The sequence below is a fragment of the Symphodus melops genome (assembly GCF_947650265.1).
Source record: "Symphodus melops genome assembly, chromosome: 16".
NCBI lineage: Eukaryota > Metazoa > Chordata > Actinopteri > Labriformes > Labridae > Symphodus > Symphodus melops.
The window spans coordinates 863,692-884,592 of record NC_136706.1 but is presented as its reverse complement, the minus strand read 5'-3'; the positions used below and the strand labels follow the sequence as shown (position 1 = coordinate 884,592).

Below are 20,901 nucleotides of genomic sequence, written 5' to 3'. Positions count from 1 at the left end.
TAGGTTACAGAGCCCTTAGTTTGTGGTCTGATTTTGTGGTTTGGCCTGTTTTTGTTTTGAGCGGTAGAGTAACACTCAACCTCAGCAATTACAAGCACACTCAATCTGCCAGGACGTTTCCTTTGCTTTTTTTTATTTTAATGTGGCTTTTTGAGGAAACCCTGACGGACAGCCGGAACAGTGTTCTGATGTTAGGATGTCGTCCAACTCGAAAACGAGAAACAACAAGAATGCCCCGCCCTGTTTTCTCTCTGAAGCCGGGTCACATGATCCACCCGCCGAACGAGCTCAGTGTGCAGTCAGCATCGGTGGGACAACTTTGTGAAACCAAATGGTCGTCGCAGAGGGGTGGCGAGAACATTCTCCCCACGTCGAGGTCGTCGTCTTTGACTTGGCATGGTCCTGACAGGTGTAATGCTGCGTTTTCATTTGGACGAGGTTGTCGTCTGAGCTTCGTGGACTGACGTATACGAACATGCACGTACAACAGCAGCAGCCACTGATGCACCACGCAAGACATCGACCCTGCTGCAACCACTCTGCAGCTAGTGCTAACGTTAGACTAAGGTACCGTGTGTCAGCCGACCTTCCAGACGATTCATTTTTTGATTTCAGCTGGTTAGAAATCGGTGGACGTTTTCATCTACCTGCCACTCTAGTCAGCGACTCAAAGTTGATTTTAGAGGCTGGCTCTGAAAGAGGAGGAAACAAAACTAAAAAAACACAACTATGAAAGATTCCCGAAGCAGAGGTCAGTGTTATGTTTCACAGCCTCCCGTCCGACCTCTGAAAACACTTGATTTTAGTTCTCCACGATCTACTTTTCAAGTCGCTATCACTGTCCAACATGTGCTGCCAGGGTGACAACAAAGTGTCGCTGTGTTTCCACAACTGGATTCCTTAATTCCTTCAATCTGGTGTGCTCTAAACATTGACTACTCATGACACATTTCTGGGCGTCTAGACGGTCTGCGTTAACCATAAAGCCAGTTTGTCTCCAGGACAATGTGGGTGCACAAATCTTGTGACCTGAATAGTGAAGAAGAAGAACAGAAGGCTTTACACGTCTTCCTCTTCCTCGTCGCTGACAGGAACAGGTTTATCTCTCAGCCGTGAAGGATTTTTTTTTTACTCATTTGACTTCTTGCCTTTTTGCCCCTGCAGCTCTGTTTGCACAGCTTCCACTCTGCTGCAGGCTTTGCATCAATCTACATATGATACCTGGATCATAACCAAGGTCAACATTCCTGCCTCTTCATCACAATACGTTTGCCTCTTCTCTCCTCTGCACGTCTTTCTGCTCTTTGTATAACTCAACATCAAATTGCAATACAACAAGAAACATAATGAGTGTGAAAGGGCTCCATTAGGCACGCCAGCAGCCACATGATCAATACATGATGTCAGTTGAAAGACTGATACAGACCACCATTGATTCACATTAACAGTGGCTGTTTGCTGCGTTTAACAAGGCAGTAGGGACAAGTTGTACCAGTTTACAGACGGGCTGAAATCCTTTTTACATCGGAAGTCATCAGACACAGAAGAGTTTGAAAACTCTGCTTTGAGAAAGAAGTCGTTTAGAAAAAGGAGGAAGAATAAATCGGTGTAGCAGCTGTATGTTTTGATTAACGGTATATTTACAGATGGAATCAACCATCCTTACACACGTGAGCTGATATCTCACAGAACATCTGATTGATTATCCCGTGACATGGCTGCAGCTGATGGTGCTATGGGCATGATTAGGTCCTTTTGAATTTTCCCACATGATGACGCACGGTATCTTGTGTTGCAGTGACTTAAAGCCTGCAATTACTGATTGTCAACACACACACAGTCAGCGATCAACATCGTCATTCATATTCATGGGGCAGTGAGTGTTTACCTACCTGATAGATTTATTCTGTTTGTGCATTGTTTCCTCTCCAGAGAGAGAGAGAGAGACTCCATCTTTTTTCATCTTTAACTTCTGTAAAAGGAGTTTTGATGAGCAGACTTTGTTGGGGAGTTTTTTTTTTTAATCCATTCTCTCCAGCAGGCAAACTGGGAGAAGGAGGCAGTTGTCTGCATGGATACATGGCTCTGACCTAAATGTGTCTGACCTGGTTATTGAGACTTGGCAGAGAGCATCTCACTCCCTCTGTCTTTCTTTCTCACTCACTCGCTCGCTCGCTCGCTCACATGGACGAACAGACGAGGGATTGTTGCTGAGATCTCTGTATCAGCAGCGTCACCCTTTAAACACCTGAATCTGTTAGTGACCAATACATGATCACGTTTATCTTTCAAATCACCTCACATGGCTTCTTCTTATTGAGTACAAATCAACGCTAAAGTTAGATACTTAGCATCTTAGCATGTAAATTACATTTTACATTGCTGTGCCCTTTTATGCCTGAGTTGCTGGTTTACTGTACGTTCCCCTGATTCCTCCCCACCCCGGCCATCTGTGTGAGCAGCATATATCATGAGCCGTTAGCCCTCCAGGTCCTCTCGAGTCCTGTGAGTCGGAAACGAGATGAGCGTCTTCGGTCTGTCGCGCTGTAAGTTCATATCAGCCAAGTGCTAATCAGCCATGTCGTATTCTCCGGTGTGTGGAAGGGACGAGCTTCCCCTCATGTCTGCGTCAGATTAGCACAAGTAGCATCGTAGCGTCTCTCTGTGTAGCGTCTCTCTGCGTAGCTTCTCACTCTTCCAGATCATGGTCCGTTCAAAATGCAGCTTGGTGAAAGATGGCGTCTCAGACTTTGCGTCGTGGTCGTTCAGCCTCTCCCATTGTGTGTCTGTGTTTATGACTATGGTGCACCATGGGGGGAAAATGGCACCAAGACAATCCACAAACAGGAGGAGGTGGGATGGGACGCAGCCGTTCCCGCTGAGGTGGAGGTCGGAGCAGGGCCGTGCATGGATGAGGACGCCGCTGGTTGAGGGGACGGCACAGTCCGGTGGTGGCGGCTGGACGTCGGTGGACAATGTCACCTCAAGGAGACACGTTTTGAGTTTCTTTGCTGCTGCCTTTGTGCACACTGGACCGAAGCAGCAGCCTGATGTTTATCCTCGTATATTAAAGAATTAATGGTTACAGGAAAGCTTTTCATTGCAGCTGCTGTACCTTTTAATGCTGCGGGTTCTTCCCTGCAATAAAACCAATAACAAGTGTGGCTTGATGCAGCACAATGTCAAAGTTTTGATTGACTTGGAAGTATGATATGGGTTAGGGTAAATGAACTGTAGCGTTTTGATGTCGAAGCTTTAAGTGAGACTCTCTTGTTACTAACAGCGATATAGACTCTGCTCTATAATCCTCATTGTGAGTGCGACAGCGTTAATAAGAGCTGGTGTGGCTGCCCGGGTCTCCTCTCTGCAGAAACACATCTCAGGGGCTTATATTTAACAGGATCTCATATTTAATTAAGAACTTACTGGCAGAAGGGATTATGGAGCAGGATACTATTTATAACTATCAGGCCGCACTCTGCCCATGCCCTGGTTAGACCTTAATGAGGAAGAGACCGCTCTCTGTGGATCCAGGCTTGTGTATTAAACAGCATGAGAGCAAATGATTGAAAATGTTTCTTCAACAAAATGTTGACTAAAAGCCATAAAAACAGACGGAGCAACACAAGCTGATAAATGACGTTATAATGAGAATATTTGCCTTGATATGGATGTTAGGTGTCGTTGAACAGAATCACAAAGTCAACAAAAGAGAGAGGAGAAGAACATTCTGGAGAAATGGAAACATAACGCAGCAGGTTGACAATGTGTGCAGAGATCGTAGCGGTCGCAGGGTTTAAACGTCTCTGATTGGCTCCAGGTGAATTCTCCGGAGAATATCCGACCGTGTTCTCACATCAGCATCGCTCGGCAGCTCAACAGATTTTCTTTTTCCACTTTGTGTCTCCTTTGTGCTCATCGTAATGCCTTTAAAATGTACTGCCGGTTTGTAGCACCAAGGAACTCTTCAATATTTACACACACTCACACACACACACACACACACACACACACACACACACACACACACATATGCAGGGACAGTGAGCGATGAGTGAAGGGAAGCAGAAAGGACGGCATGCACACAGAAAAGGAAAAAGTGATGAGCAGAGTGCTTTTCTGCTGCAGGAGGCCGGAGAGCTCACGGCTCGCTCTCTCGATAAAGACGGCGCTCTCTCCTTTCTCTGCTGACGCTCGTCGGTAAGCAACACTGGCTGATTCACATGGAATCCCAAGCAGGTGAAATAATTCAATTAGCCTGACTTGGCATACATTTCACGGTCTGCACTCAGGAAAGGAAACCCCTCTACTCACTAAGTATGGAAACAATGACGGACATTTGCTGCTTATCGTCCTGCCTGAAAGAGGATGAAACACAACTATTTACTTGGCAGTTTAATGTCACAGGGCTAACGCACACTTTTCTGTAATGTGCCAGATTAGCCATCATGGCGCCTGTAATCCCCTGAAACAGAGCAGCAACAACTTTATGACAGGAAACGTATGAGATGCTTCAAAGCAAGGACGGTAATAGCATAGGTTAAAAAAAAAAAAAAAAAAAAAAGATTATTATACATGTGGCTGCACGTGTGACTCGACGCTCCCGCCGCCTGCATCAGACTGTGTCGTCCACACAACCGCCGCCTCCCTCATTCACGCACGGCCTTCGACCTCCACCTCAGCTTCAAGGAGCGTGAGGAATACAGAGAAGAAATCCTTCCTGGATCATATCCCCCCCCCCCTTACAGTTTTAATTTTCAGAGTGAGTCCTTTCCCTGCCCTTTTCTGAAGCGTCTTGAGACGACACTTGCGCTACAGAAATAATGATTAATTCATGAGATACTTAAAAAACACGAGACTGAAAGCAGGGACGTCCAAACACGAGACGGAGACGCCGACACTCGGGGCGCCGCAGCGTTTGACATTCTTTGCATCGATACAGAAATTGATGATTGACGTCAGCTGTCAGCTGTCAGCTGCGGTGAGCTCGTCTCACAGGATACCCAGCTGCTCATCTCAGCAGAATTGCAGACAGGAAGTGGCTTTTTTTTTCTTCAGACACTCAGCCAGGTGCTTCTTAAAATGCTCCGACTGTTACTATTACGTCGACATATGTTCAGTGTTTAACATGCAACTGCAACAGTGGCTCTCGAGGAGCAGGAGGATGCATGCGTTTGTTGTTCAACACCTTCAGTAAGTGTGTGACGTGTATTTGACTTATTTCTAAATGCGTTCTGTATTTGCAGATTGGATGATGCATTGCTGCTGATTTTCATGCAGAACATTCAAATATAGAAGATGAATTGTGGAAGTTATGTCAGCTCAGTGAGACTCGTCATGCATCATATGACGAGAACCTTTGATGTGTGGAAAGGTAGGAGGGGGGGGGACAGAGAGGTCACGGTTAAGTTAATAAAATGCGGCTGTGTGTGTGTGTGTGGGGGGGGGGGATCTAAAGTTAGAAGGAGGACATACTGGCTGCTGCATTGTTGTCAGAGAAGCTTCAACACAGCAGGTTTCCTTCACGTCTGATCAGATATCTTACATATTGGAGCAGATTTATTCATGGATTAATCAATTAACGGTACTTAAAATGCCTTTGAAGAGTCGCTGTACATAATTCTCCCATAATGACATTTCAGCACTAAGAGGATTGTAGGACAGGACTGTTAACAGCTTGCGTGAAAGGTCAGAAGATAAGCGTGCTCATTAATCACCTCGTTGCCTGATACGAAGGACGGAACCTTTTTGGAAGTGGACGCTTTTGATTCCCGTTTCTTTGTTGTTCTCCGGGGGGGATCCGTGACACCTCGGTGACCTTCGGAGCCGCGAAGGCCTGAACAAATGATGTGAAAATAAGACGAGCGTTCATTACGCTCGCGGCACATTTCGTGTCAGTGAAATAACGTGGGAATTATTCATAAGAGTAATTATGATCTTCATCTCGAAGGGAATGGGAGGAAAGGCGCTCGAGATGCAGGAAGTTTGAGATCTTTCACAGGGAGGAAAATACAGACCCAGTTCCATCTTCAGCTTATTTCAGCTCAGTGTTAAAAGGTAAACAAACACTTTGTAGGAACACCAAAGGTGGAGTGAGCATTCACACCGGGCCCCTCCTCCTGGGTTGTTCAAACCCACTGCAGTGACGTTTACTGCTTGTACCTACGCTGCAGGCTACCTGAGAATTCAGTCAGGTTGAACTCGGCGTTTAACTTCACTATGATCATATTTTCTCCACGCTTCCATATTCACCAGTCTCAATAGCATCCAGTCATTGAGTCCCAAACTCTCCTGGTCGCTGCCGTCGGAGCACCAGATCAGTAGACTGTCTTCTTTACAGGACAACGGACCCTCTCAATGTGCTAAAGCTGTTAATCATCTCACCACGCTGTAATGTTTCTTTCTTTTTTGAGTTCACTTTAACTTGTCTGTTAAAGCCGAGTCTGCAGTTTGATGTGTAACTGCTTCACTCACTTTAACTGCTGTGTATGTTTGATTTTGAGGAGGAAGAAAACTGCAACTAAGTTCAGCTCCTTGTGAATGATTAACACTGAAGGCAGCTCAGCTCGCAGCCCCGAAGATCAGTGTCAGAGGAAAACATCAGACCACGTTCGATGATCAAACACAGGTCTGGAGTCGTTGGTGACAACACTTCCCATCACCAAGCAGAACTCGCTCTGGCACAACAAACGTTTGGCCGAGCTCAGGCTGAACGTCATCGAATGTGGGAGGCGGCTTCGTTGAGCACACAGTGAGTGTGTGTTTATGGTGAATTCTGGAGGTTGTGAAACAGACAGCGAATACTTGTGATACTTGAACTCTTGGTGTTGATCCAAGTATTTCAGCAAGCAGCAGTGTGTTCTGTACTTGATGACCTGCTTGTTGTTTTAATGAGCTTCTTAACATGAAAACAACTGCACACTGTTGCAGAGCTGCAGCCTGCTCGGTGACCTTCTGCTGCAGCAATAACAGCGATGTCTCCTGTTTTATCAGAGACTCATTACAAAGCCTTCCTGAGTCCTCTTCTGACATAAAGGAATGTGTGGAGGTTGCATGTAAATGTTTAAACAGCTTCCAGTCTGGTGCTGGGGGATGAGTTGGGTCTATCGAGCCGATCGGGCCGGCTCAGAGCTGAACATTTGGAGGATGCTGTAAAGGGCACTTTGTCTTTGTCACAGATCAGATTACCTACCCTCATTTCTTCACAAATTCAAAGAAAACAATCGTGGTTTTGTTTTCTGTTGACACGCAAGACCACTGAGAACCAAAACCCAGAGGAGAGAGAGAACTGGAACTTCAGGTTCCACCATGCTGCACTGCGGATCCTGACAACAGGCTTGTCTTTTGGACTCATATCAGCTGTAATTCCAGCCGTCTCTTCCTGTTACTTGGCTTTTTGCACTCACGGCTTGCTTTGCTATGTTTTGTTTTCGAGCCGCGCTGTGGGGGAAGAGTGCCAGCGGTTGCGTCAAAAGCTGCTCTTTGCTTGGTGACCTTGGTTTGAAGGCGTGCAGCATGCAGACATTTCTCTGTTTGTCTTAGTTTGTCCTCTTAACTCAATATCTCACTGCATTATTGAGCAGCAGCACTTCTCCTGCTGTGCCAGCTGGAGTTGGATGAGATGCTGTTAATGAGTCGCCCAGAGGAAACGCATCACTAGGGACTTTCTTGTACACAACTCGTCCCACCCACCTGAATCCCCACGTCCTTACACAAATAATTTTTTTTGGGTGCAGCCGTCAAAACGTGTGAAGAATACATCTGATCGGATAAATGGATAATGCAAGCAAAGAATAAAACAGCCAGCAGAGCTTGATATATAATAATCTGAGCAACATAAGCTTCATGTGTGAAGTTAAAGGGATACTTCACCCATTTACATGAAGCTGTGTATCATTAGAAACATGGTAGTAGTGTTGAATGGTCGTGAATCCAGCCCTCATTTTGCCCTGAGACGAGAAAAATATGTTTTTCTTCATGTGATGTAATATGACGCTTTTTGCGTAGGTGAGGGGATGTGACAACGCAGCAGGGAATATTCAAGGGGGAGGGGGGGGGCGGCGGCGGCGGCGGCGTTTTATATCCTGCGACCTGCGCCCGGCTTAAGACCATACGCACGTTTACAGCGTCATCTCTGAGCACACGATAAAAGTCCTTCACTGTGTTCTCTTTGCCGGTATGTTCCTCGTGAATATGTCGATCTAGAACTAGATTGTCATCGCGGGGGTCTCTCGAGGCAAGACCATGAAGAAACAACAAAAGAGCTGAGAAGAACAAAGAGGAGAACATGCGTGCAGACGTGCACAGAGATGGAGGTGAACGCCTCCACCTCCTCCCGCTCACTCCAGCTGAATTCTCCTGATTTAGATCCTGCTGCGTTCTCCTGTCGGCTGGCGTGTCGGGGGAAACTCCGGCTTCAGTCTGACTGGAAGATTCAGCCGTGTGCTGAAAAAGTTTGTCAGGAGTTTTTTGTGCAAAGTGTAAAAAGCAACTTTAGCAATTCATTACATGCATACATTACCCAGGATGCAACCTTTCTTTAAAGAGACAGGCTCCCTAATTAACCCTACACATAGGTTTAACAGATGCACGGACAAAAGCAGCCCCTCATAGTTTGTTTTTCATCAAATGAAAAACAGCCTGCAGTCTTTCTCGTCAGTAGACATTACAGTGGGCTTCTTTGGGAAAGGCCATGAGCCCGTGTGAGAAGAACCAGACCTACAGTATATGAAGGGGAAGAGAACAGTTCTGTGGCCCGCTGGCGTTCCGCCCCGCTGATAGGAAGGGAACTTTTTTTTTTTTTCTTTTCCTTTCCGCTTCCTTCACAGACAGAAGCAGTTCAAGTATATCCCACAGGCTCTGCAGGCTTTTGTGTCTCTTCCTGCATTGTTTATGTTCCCTTAACCTCTAAAGTAAAAAATTCAGCCTTGGCCCAGAAACCCTGTACCAGTCCCCTGCAATCTGGATCAAAAGCTCCTTTCATAAATCCAGAGCTCGCCCCCCTTACTAATCACATTCTGCTGTATCAAGCAGACCAGCACTATTTAGCTATAAATAACGCAAGCTGCCCCGCCGCTGTCGGATGCTGCACTTTCGTTTCCGCTTAACCGTTTACACACACACACACACACACACACACACACACACACTCACTCACAGACACAACACCAACAGCTGTACACACTGCTTATAGACGTGCAGCCATCTTCTTACCTGCTTTGGGCTCTTAATGTGGCACCGGTCCCATTTATGGCTTCAGCGTGCAGAAAAACAACACGCTAATCTCTTAGAGCAAATTTGCCTGATTGTTTTTCTGTTGTTGTTTTTTTACTGTTACCACTAACGGGGTCACATTGTTATTAAATCTGTCGAGACAACATTACAGCAATAATACTCACACACACACACACACACACACACACACACACACACACACACACACACACACACATACTGGACTTTTCATTGTAAGTGAAGAGAACTGTTGGCGAGGTTTTTCTCCTTTGACAAACACACAGATTATATCCGTGGGAGACGACTTTTCACCGACACCTGTCGGGACATCTCATGAACTTTATCGCTGCACCAATTAGGATCACTCCTCATTAGCACCAACAGATCAAAACAAAACAAACAGAAACCAACCACAATACAGCATATCGCACATTTAGAGCTAATCTGCAAATGTCCAGATAAATAAGTGCACAACATAAAGAGCCAGCTCAGCTGTTTTAAAGCACGTGTGGTGGAGTCAGGGTGAAAATGTGCTGTTGGTGTCGACAGACTCGGCCTCCTTTAGACGGAGCGACATGACGACCTGGTTATTTAAAACAACAGAAACAATCCCTCCACTGCATAGATGTACTTTGATAAGGTGCATCGTCCAAAAGGATCCAGTCCAAAAACTTTAGATCCCATAATATTCTCAGAGGGCTCAGATTTTAAAATACTCGAGTGCCCCCCTGTTTCACGTTTTCACAAGGCTCCTCTGTTCAGTTATGGGTTTGAAACAACCCAATTAGGTCGAGTACATTGTTGGAATTTGGGTCTTTTTTTGAAGCTCAGACACATTACAACCTTCTAATTTGTTCCCAACACTTTTCCAAAGCAGAAGTAGGCCAGGGAGTGTTAGTTGGCCGCTGCGAAAGAACTCTGCGATCTTTGGAAACACACCCAAGCGTCTCAATCTCAGTCCGCCTCTCTCCCACTTTCTTTTAGGAACAGTTTCCCGTCTTTTTATCACCTTTTTATTGAGCTCTCTTCTGTCGCTCATCCATCGACGTGAAGCCTTATTAGGAGTTTAGCAAGCTCAGCTGTTTGTTCGGCGTATGAATTCAGAAGCGGGAGAGCCAATCGTAGTCTTGGCCGCGGTCTCTATAGCAACAGCACTGACCCAGGAGCCACTTGGGTTACAGGGAGAAAGGGTTGTGACATGGAAGTGGTTTCCTGGCTCTCCCTGGGTTCTGGGTCTGCTCTGTTTAATTCTCTGCTGCACAGAGGAAGCCACGGGGATCACTGCCAGGCAGCCGAGTCACATGTGCACCATTCACACATGCCCACGCATCTTAGCCTTTCTCAAAAGATCCAGCCAGCGTTAGTCAAGGCTTTTTAACAATTTCACAGCCGTCGGTCCAAGCTCTTCCTAACGTCGAAGTAAATGTTTTAAATAAGTCGGCTAAGAAAAGAAAATCTCAGCCAAGAGCTTAACATGTCTGGAAATCTCCGCTGAGTGCTTCTGAACTTTCTCCATTCAGAAGTGGACGGATGATCATCCCAGTAACATGTAGGTCAGTGGATAAGCTTATCTTTGTTGAAGGCAGTCCGCTTCTCATTAGTCTGCTGCCTTCCAGATTACAGCCACCGCTGTCCTGCCTCTTTCCCTCCTTTCATTGTATTTCTTTGAAGGGAATCTTTCTGCTTTCTGAAGACGCAGAATAAAACGGGTAGAAGATGGAGAAACGCCATCAGTGCAGCGCGCCACTCGAGTGCACTAAAAGCTGACAGATCTTACATTATGCTGTTTTATACATTATGCAAATGTAGGAGGAATTATGCATGCTTTATACATGTATCTGTTAATTTTGTTTACTGGGTATCACAGGCTGCCAGCCCAGTGGGAGCTGCTAAACTAAACTTTACCTCTTGTAAATCCAACTTGACGGAGAGGAGGAGGAGGAGTCTCAGATTAGCGAAGCAGCTAATCCAGAAGGTTGGGATTCAGGGTCTGTTGTTGTTTACTTTCATCTTGTTTGGAAAGTTGAGAACAATACAGCAAAGTTGTTAAATGTTAATGAAGCCACAGGTGGAAGCCACGCATCATATGGTGTAGATTATAATCTGATCGACTCTCGTTTGTTTTGGGGAAATGTTCCACCTTCAGTTTCAGGAGATTCATCGCACAGTAAGAGAACGATGATGACGACAAAGTAAAAGTCTGTTTTACAGCCAAAGAAAGAAAACAGTTTAGTCCATTTGATATTTATCACAAATTAAATGAAGCCAGTAAGCAAAGAACGGGAGCTCTCCTCCCTGACGGCGTGCAGCGCCGATCGAACCGGGTTCAAGTCTGACATTTTCTGCCCACGCTCCTCTGTGTCCGTTGATAAACTGTCAGGATCTCTGTCGAGTCCAAGTGGTCTGAATTGAAACAGATATTTGAGTGTTTCACTTTCACTTCCTGTGTCGGCCATGTTGGAGAATGATTTTGACCTTCAGTCCCACTGAGGGGATGTGACCTGGTGGTAAAGTGATGAACAAGCGTGTAGAAGTTATTTTTCTTTTGGGGGGGGGGGGGGGGGGTTTGTTTTCACTTCTTCAAACATCAGGCCACTGATGTTTGAACACTGCACAAACAAGAACTTAGGTTTTATAAATCTGTGGTTCCCAAAGTGTGGGGAAAATCCTTAAATGTAAGTTTTCATGTAGTGACTCTGAAATAACACGATTATTTTCAGGCTGCAGTGTTCTTTGTTCTTCTGATGCCTGTGTTTGGATCGGTCTGTTAGCATGTGCTGCTGTGCCCAACATTTAATACTTAAACCTGTTCCAGGCACAGCGTGGGGGGGGGGGGGGGGGGGCACCTTTATTTTGGGCCTATTTTTGTAACACGGACAGAAACTGGATCAAGTCCTTAAAAAAGAAAAACCCCAAATACCTGCGACACTCCCAGCAGCCTCGGCTGCACTCATCGTATTTAATGCTCGTTGTGTTCGTTAGCGTCTTAGCATGCTGAACTGATTTTATAATGAGCAGCGTGACGATGCAGCCTCACAGAGCCGTCAGTGTGAACTCTCAGATCTGGATTCTCCTGCCTTCTCATTTTCAGCCCGTTAAACATTATCGCTCCGTCGACTGTGAGATGAAATTCTTCCACCAGCTTTAACATGTTCACTCCATGCAGTTTGCTTCTTCTCCTGTCGTCGACTTCATCTTTCACACCACATACAACCTCTCTCTCTCTCTCATCGCCGTATCTGCTCCTGCCCCGCCTGATTACTTTTTCTTGCATAACTCTCAATAACCCACCGCCACCCACTTTTCTCCAACAACACATCCCACCGCCTCTCCTCCCACTCGGGATCACATGCGTCATTCATACGCTCGGCTCTTGTTACTCGGGGGGCGAGCGGAGCCAAGCCCTCTGTCATCCCCTCTGGTGATAGACCAGATTACTCCGAGTATTTATACATGAGCTGCCTGCTGCTCGAGCGCTGAGTGTGTGGGAGGCTGACAGCCTGTGGGTAGTGCTTACCTCGTGTGCATACATGAAGTGTTTTTCTAATGAGCTGCAGATACAGGGAGGCCTGACCGCTCGACTCTGCTCCGAAGTTCAGTCAGGAAAAACCAAAGTTAGCGAGTGCATCTTGTTCAGATTTTCAGCAGACCTCTTCACGGCGCTGCTGAAGGACGATCGCAGCTCTGAGTGTTTCTGATACTGTCGTGATTTTTATCAGCAGCCTGATTGAAGAAGGCAGCCGATGGCGCTCTGAGTGATTCCATCGCTTTAAAGCTCTCTGCAGCTCCCTGTGTGCACGCTCACTTTCTTACTCTGACGTTAGTGGAAGCTGTCATGTCATATTTTGAGCATCTACAAAAATAGTCCCACCTACTTTGCACTCTGAGAGAGCATCTCGGCTTTTGCACATGAAATAATAAGCAACATCCGCTTAAAAAGAAGGCCGTGGGTTGTACACACAGCTGACCAAATTTCACAGGAAATCTTTCCTCGTAGCAAGACACACACACACACACACACACACACACACACACACACACACACACACACACACACACACACACACACACACACACACACACACACACACACACACACACACACACACACACACACACACACACACACAGTCTGCAGGTCAAGGCTATCACAGCTTTCCAGCCCAGTCATTGGCTCAGGACACATTGAAGTTATGAACTGCAGACGAGAGGGGAGAAAAGTCACATTCTCGACATGCTCCGAGGAACAAAGCCTCTTTTGACCGGCGCACATTCCCTCTTACTGTACGTGCTGAACACGACCACCTTGACTCAACTTCAACCAAACTATACTGACTACTAACATAGCAGACATGTTTACCCCCCCCCCCCCCCCCCCCTCGCCTTTCTGTTCCCCCCCCCCCCCCCCCCCCCTCGCCTTTCTGTTCAGCTTTCAAAAAGATTGACAGCTGAAAAGATTCATTCTTGATCTCCTTATTTGTCCGTGGAGAGAGTTTGGAAATGATTCATGGCCTACTTCTTTTCCCCGTTTTTATTCCCAGCTTCAATCCAAGCGAGGATGAAGCAAACCCCAGATATCAAACAGCTGCTCATTCTTCCCCTACCTATGGAAAAAAAACAACTTTTTCCCCTCACAAGAGAAAAAAACACAGAGTAAAGGGAAACTTTAAAATGAACATTTCATCTCAAGCTTCTGTGGGACGCTCTGTTTTAGTGAAACTTAAATCCCTCTTTAGTCGTGCAGAGTATTCGCTCACATCTCTATCCAGGATCAGCTGTTATCTACCTGCAGATGTGAGATCATACCAGCAACATCGTACTTTAGAGGAAGGCTGTTTAGAAAGCTCCTTCTGCAGACGTGGCTCCGCCCTGAAGAGCGCTCGCACGTGATTGGATGCTGCGACAAACTAGGCTCCTTTTAACACCAGATTCTGAATGAGATTTATTTATTTTTAAACGGCAGTTTCCAAAAAGAAAACCCTTGAAGTGTATGTGCATGGATTTGAGTATCCTGGTTATGAGCTTTATCCCAGTCTGGATCCCAGTCAGGATCTCCCTGCATACATGAAGAACAACACTAGAGATTATTGCTGCATCTTATTCGCCTGGGATGTTTATAACACAAACCTGTAATCTGAGAAAACCGACACCACTGTGGCTTATTGTGGGATTAGCACTATTAAATGCATCGTTACAGATCTGATGTGTCCACTTCATCTCCAGCTAAAGCTGCAGAAGTAAGACACTCTCATGGACGCCACCGTGTTTGTTTTTGGCCGCGTCTGCGCAGGTCACCAGCAGCTGTCAGAAACCTGGCGTGTAAATGCCGGACTGTCCCACTTCCTCTCTCTCTCGAGTCCTTCAAGGGAAGCACAATCAGACTTCCAAGAGAGCTCCAATCAGCAGGAAGTCGACCAGAAAAACACCAACAGTGCTGTCACATCTGCTGCCGCTAACCTAGCATGTAGCGAGGAGTCTTTGCATCACAAATCTCATACAGTCATCTCTGCCATGGACAGAATACTTAAACAAACAGCCCAGTGTGAAAATGTCTTTTTAAAGAAGGGCTGGAGTTTGAAGGGGAAGTATTTCAGTGCTCTCGGTGTCAAAAGCCACATATCCCTTTTTTGGAAAGTCTCCACAAAAAGCAGACGAGATGTGGAGTCTGGAGAAGAACATGTCGCTGCTCGCCGCTGCACGTGGGTTTGTCTTGTTACAACAAGGGGGAGGGGTCTGCGCCGCACTTTGACAGTGGGATTGTTTTGAGGGCGGGGATGATGGATGTTGAGATTTTCATGGTCTGCATGGGAGAGGCAAGGCCACGAGAATTCATCGTCACAGACGTCTGGACCTCGTAACCACAACAACCCACGCAGACCGCTCGCTGTTATCTGACTACTAAGGAATACGTTTGAACTCGCCGTCAGTCTGAACAAAGTCAGTGACTCTCCATCTTTGGTCTGATTGGTCAGAATCAGGAACACGTTGACTTCACTTTTGTAGTTTGTTCAGTTTGAGAGACGACTGCTGACAGTTATCAGTCCTCCTGTGGAAGGAAAATAAAGGCTGCAGTCACGTGGTCACGGATCAGATGCAAAGATTGAATGTCAAGATTTGTGTGTGTGCGTGTGTGTGTTTAAAGTCGGATTATTTTTAAACTGCACTGAAATGATTACATGTGTAACGTAGGAGGTGTGGAAGGTAAAAAAAAACGGAAAACACGCCCACCTCCTCACTCGGCTCTTCCTGATCCTACTCCCTTTGTGCTTATCTCTGTGTTTTCCTCTCCCAGTGCCTGAGGATGTCCAAGCGGAGCTTTTTTGTTCGTCTGGTGCCGTGCCGCTGCTTGCGGGGAGAGGAGGAGGCAGTAACATCGCTGGACTACTCCCACTGCAGCCTGGAGACTGTTCCTAAGGAGATCTTTAGCTTTGAGAAGACCCTGCAGGAACTCTACCTCGATGCCAACCAGATCGAGGAGCTGCCTAAAGTGAGTCACACACGCTCAACTACAGAAACTTGGCGTTAACGCTCCTCAGGAAACCTTTAAAGCACATGAAAGCATCACTCCTGAGGCGCTGAATGCATGCATAACTTGTTCATCTCTCATGAAAAGCTTGCATTGTGTCCTTCATTCATATTCATTTTGGTAGAAGAGCCTTTTGAATGTTGCAACAAACAAACAATGAGGCCATTTAAACATTCATATCGTGCAGTATGGTCTCGGGGAAAACAATCCACTTTTTGATAAAACTGTTTAACGCTCCTTCTCTCTGTCCACCAGCAACTGTTTAACTGCCAGCTGCTCCACCGGCTGAGCATGCCAGATAACGACCTGACGGTGTTGCCGTCAGCGATCGCAAACCTCATCAACCTCAAGGAGCTCGACGTCAGCAAAAACAGTAAGAGAAAAAAAAAAAAAAAACGTCCACCACTCTTCCTTCTCTGCAGATTCAGGTCAGAGGCACGGACGGGGTTAAAGAGTCCTGTTGCATCAGGTCATGTTGCTGAAAACTGACCGCACACACTCACACTCACACTCTGTGACCTGTGAAGTTCACACGTGTCCTCCTGCCGTCGTCATGGCTACAGATGACGGTAAACCGTGTCGAGCGGAGACTTGTGTAACCGGTTTCGTGTTTTGGGATTGCTTCAAAGATGTTCTGAGGTAAAATGTCACAGCGTGCGTCTCATTTACCGCACGTTACGTCACGCAGCGCTTCCCTGTACACTCCTGACGTGTAACGGATGAAGGAAGTAGACAAGTCCGGTCCTGTCGTGCACCAAAACACCGTCCTCACAGCAGACACAGACACAAGCTGTCTGCAATCAGCTTAGATCGACACATGCAGAGGGAGAAAGTCTTCTTTCTTTTCAAACAGTATTTGGAGTTTTCTGCAACCTGCCGTGTGCGATGATGAAATTGCAGTGTGTGCACACCAGACAGCACAAGTGACTGCTGGATGTTCTCGGCTACTACTAGCCATCAGATTCAGATGCATGCTCCCTCATCCCTAAACACCCACAGGCTGCGACCTCTGACCTCCTGTTTAACTTCTATGATGTTGCGTTTCACCTTCATAGACGTCCCTCCTGCACTTCACTTCAGCTCCTCGTGTCAGACGTGAGCGGCGTCGTGCACTTCTCACGCACCAGGTCTTGTTGTTGCACAAACAGTGAGCTGGGTGTGGAGAGTGACAGCGGCTGTCAGAGTGACATTTACCTTCTTTAAAGATAAACATTTGTACTGTTCAGCGTGACGGAGAGCTTCGTACTGGAAGTCCTTTTTTTCAGTGTCGCCTGTTTGATGGGAACCTTCCGCTGTCAGCGGCGTCCTCGTCTCCACTTCTTCTGAGAACAAGAACCAGCAGCGAGGTGTCTGACAGCTCGCTGTCGTTACGCCGAGCTGAAGGACGAATCAAATCAGGCGTCTGTGCCCTCTTGTTGCGTTTTATGCAACATGTTGACAGTATTTTAACGACAACGTCACCGCTTGAGAAACTGCAGGAAGAACACACCTTCATGACTCGGCTCAAAGTGGAGATGGTCGAGTACGACTCCAGCACAAGTGAAAGCTGCCGTAGTGCTTTTTTTTTTACAGGACATCATTCATTTATTTGACTCTCGTGCTACAGATTTGACTGATTTGCAGCTTCAAAACAAAACAATATCAGAACACACGTAAACTACCCGAGGAGCAGGAAACATGTCCGCCAGGCTTCACTCAGTGACGAAGCATTCACAGTTTTAAACCCTGAACACTGTGCAGCTTTCTTTTTATTCTTGTTACTGCTAAAGCTCCTTTTTTGCCTTTTTTTTTTTTTTTAACCTCTGCAGCCGCGTTCAACTTAAACCAAAACGTGTCGATGACTTCTGTGTTTGCACTCATGTATGTTCAACATGCGACACGGAGCTGCAGCAAGACCAACACGCAGAACCACACACACCCAGTTAACCCTCTTTAAGAATCGATGAGTCCCCGGTGCACAGCCCTGCCAATCATCATCACAAACATCACTACCAAAACTCATCGAGTGACGACGGCAGCTCAGTCTGCACAGGAGCCAAAAGGTCGTCGGTTCAACTCCGGGTGTGGACCAAAGCATAGAAGTGGCTCTGGTTGTTTGTCAGCTGTTTGTAGAAACTGGAGAGGTCACTTCCTGAGTGCTGCTGAGGTGCCCTTAGGCAAGCAACGAACCCCCAACTACCCGTGAGGCAGCCCCACTCTCACATCTTAATGCATGTCTGCAGGTGTGTCAGGTGCATCTTTACTTACTCTTCACTCTCAGATAGCAGAGAAGAGAAGAAGCGTGCACGCTCAGCAGAAAGGTCAAAGGGTGGTTTTAATATAACTGGATGAGCGCGGAGCCGGATGAGTCCACGGTGGACGGCTGGTGTTTTCATGACCCGGAGCTTCATCTGCCCTGTGTTGACATTAAAAGAAGATTATCCTTCCACACACAAGCACTCAGCGCTGAGTGTTGTGGACACAAAAGCAAACCTGGAGATTCAGTCCCAGCTCATCTTTCTCTCTCCGTAAGCACCCGACTCCCTCATAGCTCCTCTTTAATATGTCACGCTCACCTGTGTGGATGTTAGGAAAGGAAGGCTGCAGCAGAGCACACACTGCACCACGCTAACGAGCTGCAGCAGCTTCTTCTTCATCGCTCCTTTTTTGTTTGCTGACGCTCGAGATGACACAACATGCATTTACCCTTCCGTTTCCTTTTTCTGCTCAGGTATCCAGGAGTTTCCAGAAAACATAAAGAATTGCAAAGTCCTCGCTGTTGTAGAAGCGAGCGTGAATCCCATTTCTAAGTGAGTACCGCCCGCCTGCTTTCACCTGAAGTTCACTCCATTCAGGCTCAACGTTGAGCCGTTCTGAGGTTGCAGCAGCTCCTGTGAGCTTCTCTGTTTCTGTTTAACCTCCAGTGTGTTTTACGTCAGTGTACACATGCAGAGGATTCATCTTTGAATGATCTCCAGCTGTTTCTGGTTTTTTCGGGTCTTTTTAAGGGTTGATTTTGTCTGATGGATTGAGTGATGCGTTCACAGGCTCCCTGAAGGCTTCACCCAGCTCCTGAGTCTGACGCAGCTCTACCTGAACGATGCCTTCCTCGAGTTCCTACCCGCCAGCTTCGGCAGGTCAGTTTGTCCCGCTCCGTGTGTCACACTGAATGTTTAGAGAGGAGACACATTGACATGAAACACCTGAACAAGACCCAAGGAATTTATTATCCACACACTAAACCATTGATAAAGTATTGATTATGATGAGACTCTCCTTTGTGTGTGCGCTGCTGTCCCATCGGTGCAGTCGGTCTCCGGAGCGTGCCAGCGGCGCCGCTTGGCTCAGCTTCATTTCAAACACGCTGGGAGTCTATTTTTTTCGACAGCGCTCGCTGCAGGCGTCGATCAAGCTGGACGGGACAGATCGAGCAAAACCACTCCTCAACACTGCACCATTATCGTCCTGCACATATTAGTGTGTGAGAAACATATCTGAATGAACAGATCAGGAGGATGTCTGGAGCAGTACTCCCTGAATGATGTAGGATTAGTTTGGAGCGCCTGCAGGGAAAACAGCGCCCATATTAGTCGTTTCCATATCGACTGTTGTTGTTGTTGTTGTTGTTGTTGTTGCACCTACCATGATGTTTGTTTTTGTTGTTTGTTTTTGTTGCAGGTTGACGAAGCTTCAGATCCTGGAGCTGAGGGAGAACCAGTTAAAGATGTTGCCAAAGTAAATGTTTTTATTTTTATATATATTATTATTATATCATTTGTATGTTCATTTGTTTACTGACGTGGGATCAGTTATGTTTGTGTAACGAATGGGATCTGGTCAGTCCGCCCCGGTGTGTTCTTGTTTTTCTCCGGCTTCATTGTCAACGAGTCAAAACGTCGAGCGGGCAGGTCGAGAGTTTTCACTCTCACTTCCTTCTGATCCTCTCAAACCCCTGCAGTGTCTCTGCTGCGTCCTCCAATCTGCTTCTTCTTTTTTTACAGCCCCCCCCCCCCCCTCCCCTCCTCTGACTGTAGTATTAAATTCCACGCTGTTACATAAGAGCCTCTTTTCTCTGGCTGCTTGCTGTGGCAGGTTTTATAATCCTCCGCCGAGACAGCGCTGAGGGTGATTTCACCATTTGAGGGGGGAAAAAAACAAAAAAAAAAGTCCCACAAATATTAGTGGAAGCTCCAGGTGATGGTGGGAGAAGTTGCTTTCTCTTTCTGTCCTCTCTCTCTCTCACGCGCCGCTCGCTCTACCGTTGGTGCATTTCCCTCTCTGCCTTGTTTCTCCTCCCTCCCTCGAGCTTCTTTTCTTTTTCTTCTTTTTCTCTGACTGACGGGCGGGCGGGCGGGGGTCTGCCTGTGCTGCAGATCTCCCTCCTGGCTGTGTCTGTGTGACCCGTTAGAGGCTGGAGCCCCCGACAGAGAAAGGGACTAATGATCGGGAACGTTGCCAGAGCAACACACGAGCATTTCAGACGTGTAAACAAATGTGTGCGTGAACAAAGAGGCTGCAGCTTGAAGTCTTTTCACGGCTTCCACATCGACTCTGCTGCATCTTTTTTCTCTCTCTCTCTCACACATGCATGAACCCAAAGTGTCCGTTGTTGGTTTTTTTAAATGGGATGCTGCCTTCCTCACAAACAAGAGGTCAAAAGTTAGTGAAAGTAGTGTGAATTCACTCTGTAGACGAGCCAGCGCAGCTCACACGTGTTCGAGGTAAGAATGTGACGAAGTTGGCGTCGGCTCAAAAAAACATCCACATTAAAGTTTTCACAGCGAGTGCTTGGAGAAACAGCGAACGGCTTTAAATCCAATCTCTGATTTCAGCTGCGTGTGTGACGCTCTCCTTTTCACGAGGAGCGGTGACACAACACGACAGACTCCACAGACGTGTTGGTGGGCCTCTTCTTCTTTTTCCATCCCTCTGCAGAGTCTCACGCACGCTGTGACAGAGCTCCATCCTATCTGTTCCCAAACAAAAACTCTGCTCCTCTACATTTCACCCACACGGGGACCCTCGTGGTTGGAGCCTTTTGTTTTGTTGAACTCGTGATCCCTTCTAAAACTTTCAGGCCAAACTCCTCCAAAAAAAAAAAAACGTAAAGAAGGGGGAACGTTTTTAAGAAGGCACAGCCGCTCTGCTGTGAAAGTTTAGCT

The 20,901-nt window shown here is 46.8% G+C and overlaps 1 protein-coding gene across 5 annotated transcripts in view; it reads left to right on the top strand.

The window, feature by feature from the left end:
- Nucleotides 1-20,901, top strand: part of erbin (erbb2 interacting protein) — a 50,836-nt gene that overhangs the window by 10,930 nt on the left and 19,005 nt on the right. For all 5 annotated transcript variants that reach the window (XM_079365029.1, XM_079365028.1, XM_079365030.1 and 2 more), the window contains exons 3-7: nt 15,527-15,721; nt 16,016-16,133; nt 18,471-18,549; nt 18,787-18,876; nt 19,418-19,474. In XM_079365029.1, the coding sequence (XP_079221155.1) occupies nt 15,536-15,721; nt 16,016-16,133; nt 18,471-18,549; nt 18,787-18,876; nt 19,418-19,474 (530 nt within the window). In that variant the 5' untranslated portion in view covers nt 15,527-15,535. The remainder of the gene's footprint in view (nt 1-15,526; nt 15,722-16,015; nt 16,134-18,470; nt 18,550-18,786; nt 18,877-19,417; nt 19,475-20,901) is intronic.